This window comes from Phasianus colchicus, chromosome 31 (assembly GCF_987193195.1).
Source record: "Phasianus colchicus chromosome 31, bPhaCol1.hap1.1, whole genome shotgun sequence".
Taxonomy (NCBI): Eukaryota; Metazoa; Chordata; class Aves; order Galliformes; family Phasianidae; genus Phasianus; species Phasianus colchicus.
Window position 1 is genome coordinate 3,076,860 of NC_143466.1, and position 10,352 is coordinate 3,087,211.

The 10,352-nt window shown below is 64.0% G+C and overlaps 1 protein-coding gene across 1 annotated transcript in view; it reads left to right on the forward strand.

Moving 5' to 3' along the window:
* LOC116240354 (glutamate receptor ionotropic, NMDA 2D-like) overlaps window positions 1-9,541 on the forward strand; it is a 39,333-nt gene extending 29,792 nt beyond the window's left edge. Inside the window, exons 13-15 of the mRNA XM_090127549.1 lie at window positions 799-1,022; window positions 5,760-5,835; window positions 9,525-9,541. Of these exons, the coding sequence (XP_089983675.1) occupies window positions 799-1,022; window positions 5,760-5,835; window positions 9,525-9,541 (317 nt within the window). The remainder of the gene's footprint in view (window positions 1-798; window positions 1,023-5,759; window positions 5,836-9,524) is intronic.
* The last annotated feature ends 811 nt before the right edge of the window (window positions 9,542-10,352 follow it).

Below are 10,352 nucleotides of genomic sequence, written 5' to 3' on the forward strand. Positions count from 1 at the left end.
CCATGGGGTGACACGGTGATGGGGTGATGGGGTGGCACAGCCATGGGGTGACACCGCCGTGGGGTGACACGGTGATGGGATGATGGGGTGACATGGCCACGGGGTGACATGGTGATGGGGTGATGGGGTGGCACAGTGATGGGGTGACACGGTGATGGGGTGACACAGCCATGGGGTGACACAGTGATAGGGTGATGGGGTCATACAGTAATGGGGTGATGGGGTGACACGGCCATGGGGTGACATGGTGACGGGGTGATGGGGTGGCACAGTGATGGGGTGGCACAGCCATGGGGTGGCACAGTGATGGGGTGACACAGCCATGGGGTGGCACAGTGATGGGGTGGTGGGGTGGCACAGCGATGGGGTGGCACAGCGATGGGGTGGCACAGTGATGGGGTGACACGGCCACGTGGTGAATGGGTGATGGGGTGGCACAGTGATGGGGTGACACGGCGATGGGGTGGCACAGCGATGGGGTGACACGGGGACGGGGTGGCACAGTGATGGGGTGACACGGTGACGGGGTGATGGGGTGGCACAGCGATGGGGTGACACAGTGATGGGGTGGCACAGTGATGGGGTGGCACAGTGATGGGGTGGCACAGCGATGGGGTGACACGGTGATGGGGTGACACGGCCATGGGGTGACACGGTGATGGGGTGGCACAGCGATGGGGTGGCACAGCGATGGGGTGACACGGCCATGGGGTGACACGGCCATGGGGTGATGGGGTGACACGGCCACGGGGTGACACGGCCACGGGTGAGCCGGTGACCCGGTGCCGCCGTCCCCAGACGAGCTGGAGCTGCTGGAGCGGCTGTGGCTGTCCGGGATTTGCCACCAGGAGCGCAGCGAGGCGGTGAGCAGCAAGCTGGACATCGACAACATGGCGGGCGTCTTCTACATGCTGCTGGTGGCCATGGGGCTCAGCCTCATCGCCTTCGGCGCCGAGCACCTCGTGCATCGCCGGCTCAGGGGCAGCCTGAGGGGACATGGGGGGCTGCTGGCGCTCAGCAGGGTGAGCGGGGGCTGTGGGGTGGTGGGGGGGTTCTGTGGGGCAGTGATGGGGTTGGATGGGGTTGGATGGGGTTGGATGGGGTTCTATGGGGAGGTGATGGGGTTCTGTGGGGTTGGATGGGACAGTGATGGGGTTGGATGGGGTTGAATGGGGCCATGGGGGGCTGCTGGCGCTCAGCAGGGTGAGCGGGGGCTGTGGGGTTCTGTGGGGTTGGGTGGGGTTGGATGGGGTTCTATGGGGTTGGATGGGGTTCTGTGGGGAGGTGATGGGGTTCTGTGGGGTTGGATGGGGTTCTATGGGGTTGGATGGGGTTCTGTGGGGTTGGATGGGGTTCTATGGGGAGGTGATAGGGTTCTATGGGGTTGGATGGGGTTCTATGGGGTTGGATGGGGTTCTGTGGGGTTGGATGGGGTTCTATGGGGAGGTGATAGGGTTCTATGGGGTTGGATGGGGTTCTATGGGGTTGGATGGGGTTCTGTGGGGTTGGATGGGGTTCTATGGGGAGGTGATAGGGTTCTATAGGGTTCCATGGGGCCATGGGGGGCTGCTGGCGCTCAGCAGGGTGAGCGGGGGCTACGGGGTTCTGTGGGGTTGGGTGGGGTTCTATGGGAGGTGATGGGGTTCTGTGGGGTTGTATTGGGGTTCTATGGGAGATGATGGGGTTCTATGGGGCCATGGGGGGGTGCTGGCGCTCAGCAGGGTGAGCGGGGGCTGTGGGGTTCTGTGGGGTTGGATGGGGTTTTATGGGGTTGGATGGGGTTGGATGGGGTTCTATGGGGAGGTGATGGGGTTCTATAGGGTTCCATGGGGGGCTGCTGGCACTCAGCAGGGTGAGTGGGGGGCTGTGGGGTTCTGTGGGGTTGGATGGGGTTCTATGGGGTTGGATGGGGTTCCATGGGGAGGTGATGGGGTTGGATGGGGTTCTGTGGGATGCTGAGGGGCCATGGGGGGCTGCTGGCGCTCAGCAGGGTGAGCAGGGGGCTGTGGGGTGGTGGGGGGGTTCTGTGGGGCTGGATGGGGTTCTATGGGGTTGGATGGGGTTGGATGGGGTTGGATGGGGTTCTATGGGGAGGTGATGGGATTCTATGGGGCTGGATGGGGTTGGATGGGGTTCTATGGGGAGGTGATGGGGTTCTATGGGGTTAGATGGGGTTCTATGGGGTTGGATGGGGTTGGATGGGGCCATTGGGGGCTGCTGGCGCTCAGCAGGGTGAGCGGGGGGCTGTGGGGTGGTGGTGGGGTTCTGAGGGGCTGGATGGGGTTCTATGGGGTTGGATGGGGTTGGATGGGGTTCTATGGGGAGGTGATGGGGTTCTATGGGGTTAGATGGGGTTCTATGGGGTTGGATGGCGTTCTATGGGGTTGGATGGGGTTGGATGGGGCCATTGGGGGCTGCTGGCGCTCAGCAGGGTGAGCGGGGGGCTGTGGGGTGGTGGTGGGGTTCTGAGGGGCTGGATGGGGTTCTATGGGGTTGGATGGGGTTGGATGGGGTTGGATGGGGTTCTATGGGGAGGTGATGGGATTCTATGGGGCTGGATGGGGTTGGATGGGGTTCTATGGGGAGGTGATGGGGTTCTATGGGGTTAGATGGGGTTCTATGGGGTTGGATGGGGTTGGATGGGGCCATTGGGGGCTGCTGGCGCTCAGCAGGGTGAGCGGGGGGCTGTGGGGTGGTGGTGGGGTTCTGAGGGGCTGGATGGGGTTCTATGGGGTTGGATGGGGTTGGATGGGGTTCTATGGGGAGGTGATGGGGTTCTATGGGGTTGGATGGGGTTGGATGGGGTTCTATGGGGAGGTGATGGGGTTCTATGGGGTTGGATGGGACAGTGATGGGGTTGGATGGGGTTGAATGGGGCCATGGGGGGCTGCTGGCGCTCAGCAGGGTGAGCGGGGGCTGTGGGGTTCTGTGGGGTTGGGTGGGGTTGGATGGGGTTGGATGGGGTTGGATGGGGTTCTATGGGGAGGTGATGGGGTTCTATAGGGTTCTATGGGGCCATGGGGGGCTGCTGGCGCTCAGCAGGGTGAGCGGGGGCTACAGGTTCTGTGGGGTTGGGTGGGGTTGGATGGGGTTCTATGGGGAGGTGATGGGGTTCTATAGGGTTCTATGGGGCCAGGGGGGGCTGCTGGCGCTCAGCAGGGTGAGCGGGGGCTGTGGGGTTCTGTGAGGTTGGGTGGGGTTCTATGGGGTTGGATGGGGTTGGATGGGGTTCTATGGGGAGGTGATGGGGTTCTATGGGGTTGGATGGGGTTGGATGGGGTTCTATGGGGTTGGATGGGGTTGGATGGGGTTCTATGGGGAGGTGATGGGGTTCTATAGGGTTCTATGGGGCCAGGGGGGGCTGCTGGCGCTCAGCAGGGTGAGCGGGGACTGTGGGGTTCTGTGGGGCTGGATGGGGTTCTATGGGGTTGGATGGGGTTGGATGGGGTTGGATGGGGTTCTGTGGGGTTGGATGGGGTTGGATGGGGTTGGATGGGGTTAGATGGGGTTCTGTGGGGTTGGATGGGGTTGGATGGGGTTGGATGGGGTTGGATGGGGTTCTGTGGGGTTGGATGGGGTTGGATGGGGTTGGATGGGGTTCTGTGGGGTTGGATGGGGTTGGATGGGGTTGGATGGGGTTCTGTGGGGTTGGATGGGGTTGGATGGGGTTAGATGGGGTTCTGTGGGGTTGGATGGGGTTGGATGGGGTTGGATGGGGTTAGATGGGGTTCTGTGGGGTTGGATGGGGTTGGATGGGGTTGGATGGGGTTCTGTGGGGTTGGATGGGGTTGGATGGGGTTGGATGGGGTTGGATGGGGCCATGGGGGGCTGCTGGCACTCAGCAGGGTGAGCAGGGGCTGTGGGGTTCTGTGGGGTTGGATGGGGTTGGATGGGGTTGGATGGGGTTCTGTGGGGTTGGATGGGGTTCTATGGGGTTGGATAGGACAGTGATGGGGTTGGATGGGGTTGGATGGGGCAGTGATGGGGTTCTATGGGGTTGGATGGGGTTCTATGGGGAGGTGATGGGGTTCTGTGGGGTTGGATGGGGTTCTATGGGGCCATGGGGGGCTGCTGGTGCTCAGCAGGGTGAGTGGGGTTCTATGGGGTTCTATGGGGTTCTATGGGGTTCTGTGGGGCTCTGTGTGGGTCTGGAGGGGTTCTATGGGGCACAGTAACCCACAGAGAAGACCCATAGAGCCCCCATAGAGAACCCATAGAGACCCATAGGGACCCCATAAAGACCCCATAGTGCCCCATAAACCCCACAGTGAACCAAAGAGCCCCATAAGGACTCCATAGAGCCCTACAGTGACCCCGACCCATAGAGACTCCATAGAGACCCCATAGCGCCCCATAGAGACCCATAGAAACCCCATAGCACCCCATAGAGACCCATAGAGACCCCATAGTGACCCATAGAAACCCCATAGCGCCCCATAGAGACCCCATAGCGCCCCATAGAGACCCATAGAGATCCCATAGAAACCCCATAGCGCCCCATAGAGACCCCGTAACGCCCCATAGCGCCCCATAGCGCCCCATAGAGACCCCATAGTGCCCCATAGCGCCCCATAGAAACCCCATAGTGCCCCATAGAGACCCATAGTGCCCCATAGAAACCCCATAGCGCCCCACAGAGACCCCGTAACGCCCCATAGCGCCCCATAGCGCCCCATAGAGACCCCATAGTGCCCCATAGCACCCCATAGAAACCCCATAGTGCCCCATAGAGACCCCATAGAAACCCCATAGTGCCCCATAGCGCCCCATAGAGTCCCATAGAGACCCCATAGAAACCCCATAGTGCCCCATAGAGACCCATAGAGACCCCATAGGAGCCCCATAGCGCCCCATAGCGCCCCATAGAGACCCCATAGTGCCCCATAGCGCCCCATAGAAACCCCATAGTGCCCCATAGAGACCCATAGTGCCCCATAGAAACCCCATAGCGCCCCATAGAGACCCCGTAACGCCCCATAGCGCCCCATAGCGCCCCATAGAGACCCCATAGTGCCCCATAGCACCCCATAGAAACCCCATAGTGCCCCATAGAGACCCCATAGAAACCCCATAGTGCCCCATAGCGCCCCATAGAGTCCCATAGAGACCCCATAGAAACCCCATAGTGCCCCATAGAGACCCATAGAGACCCCATAGGACCCCTATAGTGCCCCATAGCGCCCCATAGAGACCCATAGAGACCCAATAGAAACCCCACAGCACCCCATAGCGCCCCATAGAGTCCCATAGAGACCCAGAGAGACCCCATAGCGCCCCATAGAGACCCATACAGACCCCATAGAAACCCCACAGCGCCCCATAGAGCCCCATAGAGATCCCATAGAAACCCCATAGTGCCCCATAGCGCCCCATAGAGACCCCATAGAAACCCCATAGCGTCCCATAGAGACCCCATAGAGACCCCATAGCACCCCATAGAAACCCTATAGTGCCCCATAGCGCCCCATAGAGACCCCATAGAAACCCTACAGCGCCCCATAGCCCCCCATAGAGACCCATAGAGACCCCATAGTGCCCCATAGCACCCCATAGAAACCCCATAGCGCCCCATAGAGACCCCATAGTGCCCCATAGCGCCCCATAGAGACCCATACAGATCCCATAGCGCCCCATAGCGCCCCATAGAGACCCCATAGCGCCCCATAGGACCCCTGACTCAGAGCTGTGTGTTTTTGGGGTCACGTGGGATCCATAGGTCTCACGCTGTGCCCCCCCCTCATTGCCCCCCCCCCCCATAGGGCATGTACAGCTGCTGCCGCCCGGAAGACCCCCCCCAACTGCCCCCCCCTCAGCCCCTCCCCCCACTGACCCCCCGCCCCCCCCACACCCCCCCAGCCGCCCCCACCCCCCCTTCCCACCACCGCCCCCCCCACCCCCACCGCCCCCCCCCGCCCCACCGCACCTCTGCCGCCCCCCCCCCCTCCTCCTCTTCATCCTTCCATCACTTTTACGGCCCCATCGAACCCCCCCGCGGGTTGGGAGGGGGCAGAGCGGTGGCTGGAGGGGGGGGGGGGGCGGAACCGGGACCCCCCCGTTGGAGCCCGGGACCCCCCCGTACCCCCGCACCCCCCCCTCGAGCAGAACCGCTTTTGCAGGGGGGGGTGGAGGCGGGACCCCCCCTTGGCCCCCCCCGTACGCTCTCCTATCTTACGAAGACGAACGCGGCCCCCCCGGGGCGCCCCCCCCACCCCAAACCCCCCCCCAACCTCAAAGCCGCCCCCCCCCCCACGCGACCCCCCCTCAAAAAAAAGCCCCCACCCCGCACCACCACCACCACCACCATCATCACCGCCACGTGGCCGGGGGGGGGCGAGACCCCGAAACCCAACCCCTCCTCCTGCCCCCCCCCTCGGCCCCCCCTTCCCCCCCCCCCCCACCTCCGTCCCGCCCCCCCCTCCCCCCCTCTCCCCCGATTCCGATTACAGCGATTCCGAATCCGACGGTTCCGAATCCCCCCCCCCCGCCCCCCCCCACTCCCGCCCCCGTTTCCCCCATTTCCCCCATTACCCCCCCCCTTCTCACCATTACTGCTGCCCCCCCCCTCCCCTCCCGCCGCCGCCCCCCCCCCCAAATTCCTTCTGGCCCCGCTATTGGTCCGCCGAACGCTTGGTTGGGTTGGGGGGGGGGGCGGGGGGGTCGTGCGGGGTTTGCGGGGACGGAGCGGGGGGGGGAGGAGGAGGAGGAGGAGGAGGAGGAGGAAGGACCCCCCCCACCCTATGGGGCAGTTTGGAGCTTCTGCCCCCCCCGCCGCCCCCCCCCCCTCCCCCCCCCCCCCACCACCACCACCATCAGTGCCCCTACGCCGCCCCCCCCGCTCCTGCCCCCCCCCTCCGCTGCTGCTCCGCCGAACGCCTCCGCGATTGGGACCCCCCCCCTTATTGGGGTGGCTCCTCTTGGGGGGGGGGCGCTTTGCTGTCACCTCCTTCCATCCCCCCCCCCGCCCCCCCCCCAATCCGCTCGCTGTCGCTGTCACCGCCGTCACCGTCACCGTTGTCACCATCACCCCCCCGCTTCCTCTTCTCAGCCCCCCCCGCCCCCCCCTCCCCACCACCACCACCACCACCACCACCCCCCCCCCCCCCACGACCCCCGGGTTCCTCGATCCGTCCCTCCCCCCCCCCCCCGCCGCCGCCGCCGCCCCCCCCCGCAGCCCCCATTAACACCACCGCCACCAGACGGCGTCACCGCCACGACCCCCCCGCGGCGTCGCGGAGCCTCGAAGATCTCAGCCAATGGGGGGGGGGGAGAAGGGGGGGAAAGGGGGGGTTGGGGGTGGGGGGCCGGAGCGTGGACCCCCCCCCCTCGCAGACCCCATCGGTGTCACCGTCGAGGAGGGGGAGGGGACGGCGTGGGGGGGGGAGCGGGGTTTGGGGGGGGGGGGTTGGGGGGGAGGAGGGGATCGGCGCATTTCTCCAGTTTGGAGTCGGAGGTGTGAAATTGGGGGGGGGGAGGGGGGGGCACGGGGGGGTTGGGGGGGGTCCATATATGGGGGGGGGGTTGAATGGGATGGGGGGGGGCAGTGGGGGGGTCCATATATGGGGGGGGGGTTGAATGGGATGGGGGGGGCCGCACGGGGGGGCGAGTGGGGGGGGGGTCAATATATGGGGGGGGGGGGTTGAATGGGATGGGGGGGGGCATTGGGGGGGTCCATATATGGGGGGGGGTTGAATGGGATGGGGGGGGCCGCACGGGGGGGCGAGTGGGGGGGGGTCAATATATGAGGGGGGGGGTTGAATGGGATGGGGGGGGGGGCATTGGGGGGGTTAATATATGGGGGGGTTGAATGGGATGGGGGGGGGCATTGGGGGGGTCCATATATGGGGGGGTTGAATGGGATGGGGGGGGCATTGGGGGGGTCCATATATGGGGGGGGGGTTGAATGGGATGGGGGGGGCCGCACGGGGGGGCGAGTGGGGGGGGGGTCAATATATGAGGGGGGGGGTTGAATGGGATGGGGGGGGCTGCACGGGGGGGCAGTGGGGGGGTCAATATATGGGGGAGGGGGGTGAGAATGAGATGGGGGGGCCCACACCGGGGGGGGGGCAGTGGGGGGGGGGGGGTATCCCAATGGGAGGAGGGGCGGGGGGGTCCCTATATGTGAGGGGGGGGGTGAGAATGGGATGGGGGGGGTCCACATGGGGGGGGGGCAGTGGGGGGGGTATCCCAATATGGGGAGGGGCAGTGGGGGGGGTCCGTATATGTGGGAGGGGGGGGTGACAATGGGGGGGGGTGAGAATGGGATGGGGGGGGGGTCCACACGGGGAGAGGGGGAGTGTGGGGGGGTCACCGTGGGGGGGGTCCATATATGTGGGAGGGGGGGTGAGAACGGGATGGGGGGGGTGTCCCAATGGGGGGTGACAATGGGTGGGGGGTCTCCATGGGGGGGGGGGTCCCTATATGTTGGAGGGGGGGGTGACAACGGAGGGGGGAGAATGGGATGGGGGGGGGTCTACAGGGGGGGGGTATCTGAATGGGGGGGGGGCAGTGGGGTGGGGGGGTCTGCATGGGGGGAATAACAATGGGGGAAGGTCCCTATGGGGGGGGGCAGTGGGGGGGTTGACAATGGGGCTGGGGGGGGCAATGTGGGGGGGGGGTCCCTATGAGGGGTGTGAGAATGGGATGGGTGTGATCTCATGGGGGGGGGCAGTGGGGAGGGGTCCTTATGGGGGGGTGAGAATGGGGGGGGGGGGGAGACGACAGGGTGGGGGGCAGCAGGGTGGGGGGGGGTCCCAATGGGGGGGGGGGGGGGGCAGTGGGATGGGGGTGTCCCCGTGGGGGGGGGGGGGGGGACACAGGGGGTGACACAGATGTTTTCCCATTGGGGTGGGGGGGGGAGTCCCCATGGGGTGACAACGAGGAGGGGGTGTCCGCATTTGGGGGGGGGGTCCCTATGGGGTGACATCGAGGTGTCCCCATGGGGGGGGGGGCAATGGAGGGGATGTCCCCACTGTGGGGGGGGGGGAATTTGGGGGGGGGTCTCCCCATCAGAGGGTGACAATGACATTGAGGTGTCCCCGTGGGGGGGGGGGCAATGGAGGGGATGTCCCCACTGTGGGGGGGGGGGGAAATTTGGGGGGGGGGTCTCCCCATCAGAGGGTGACAATGACATCGAGGTGTCCCCATGGGGGGTGACAATGAGGTGGGGGGGGTCCCTCAATGGGGGGGGGGGAAGAGGAAGGGGAGGGGGGACACAATGGGGTGACAATGACACTGGGGTGGCCCCCGTGGTCCTTTGGGGACAGGGATGGTGGCACAGAAATGTCCCCAAATGGTGGCAGTGACACAGGGACGTCACCGAGGTCCATTGGGGACAATGGCGGTGACACAGGGATGTCCCCAAATGGTGACAATGACATTAAGGTGCCCCTGTGGCCCATTGGGGACAATGGCAGTGACACAGAGATGGCTCCATTGGTGACAATGACACAGAGATGTCCCCAAATGGTGACAATGACATTAAGGTGCCCCTGTGGCCCATTGGGGACAATGATGGTGACACACAGGTGGCCCCAAATGGTGACAATGACACAGGGATGTCCCCAAGGTCCTTTGGGGACAATGATGGGGACACAGAGGTGTCCCCAAATGGTGACAGTGACACAGGGACCTCACCAAGGTCCATTGGGGACAATGATGGTGGCACAGTGACAATGACGGTGACACAGAGATGTCCCCGATGGTGACAATGACACAGACATGTCCCCAAGGTCCACTGGGGACAATGATGGTGGCATGCAGGTGTCCCTATAGAGTGACAGTGACACAGAAATGTCCCCACTGGGGACAATGACGGTGACACAGAGATGTCCCCAAATGGTGACAATGACACTGAGATGCCCCCACTGGGGACAATGATGGTGACACGGTGACAATGACAGCGACACAGAGATGTCCCCAAATGGTGACAGTGACACAGAGATGTCCCCAAGGTCCATTGGGGACAATGACGGTGACACACAGGTGGCCCCAAATGGTGACAATGACACAGGGATGTCCCCAAGGTCCTTTGGGGACAATGATGGGGACACAGAGGTGTCCCCAAATGGTGACAGTGACACAGGGACCTCACCAAGGTCCATTGGGGACAATGATGGTGGCACAGTGACAATGACGGTGACACAGAGATGTCCCCGATGGTGACAATGACACAGACATGTCCCCAAGGTCCACTGGGGACAATGATGGTGGCATGCAGGTGTCCCTATAGAGTGACAGTGACACAGAAATGTCCCCACTGGGGACAATGACGGTGACACAGAGATGTCCCCAAATGGTGACAATGACACTGAGATGCCCCCACTGGGGACAATGATGGTGACACGGTGACAATG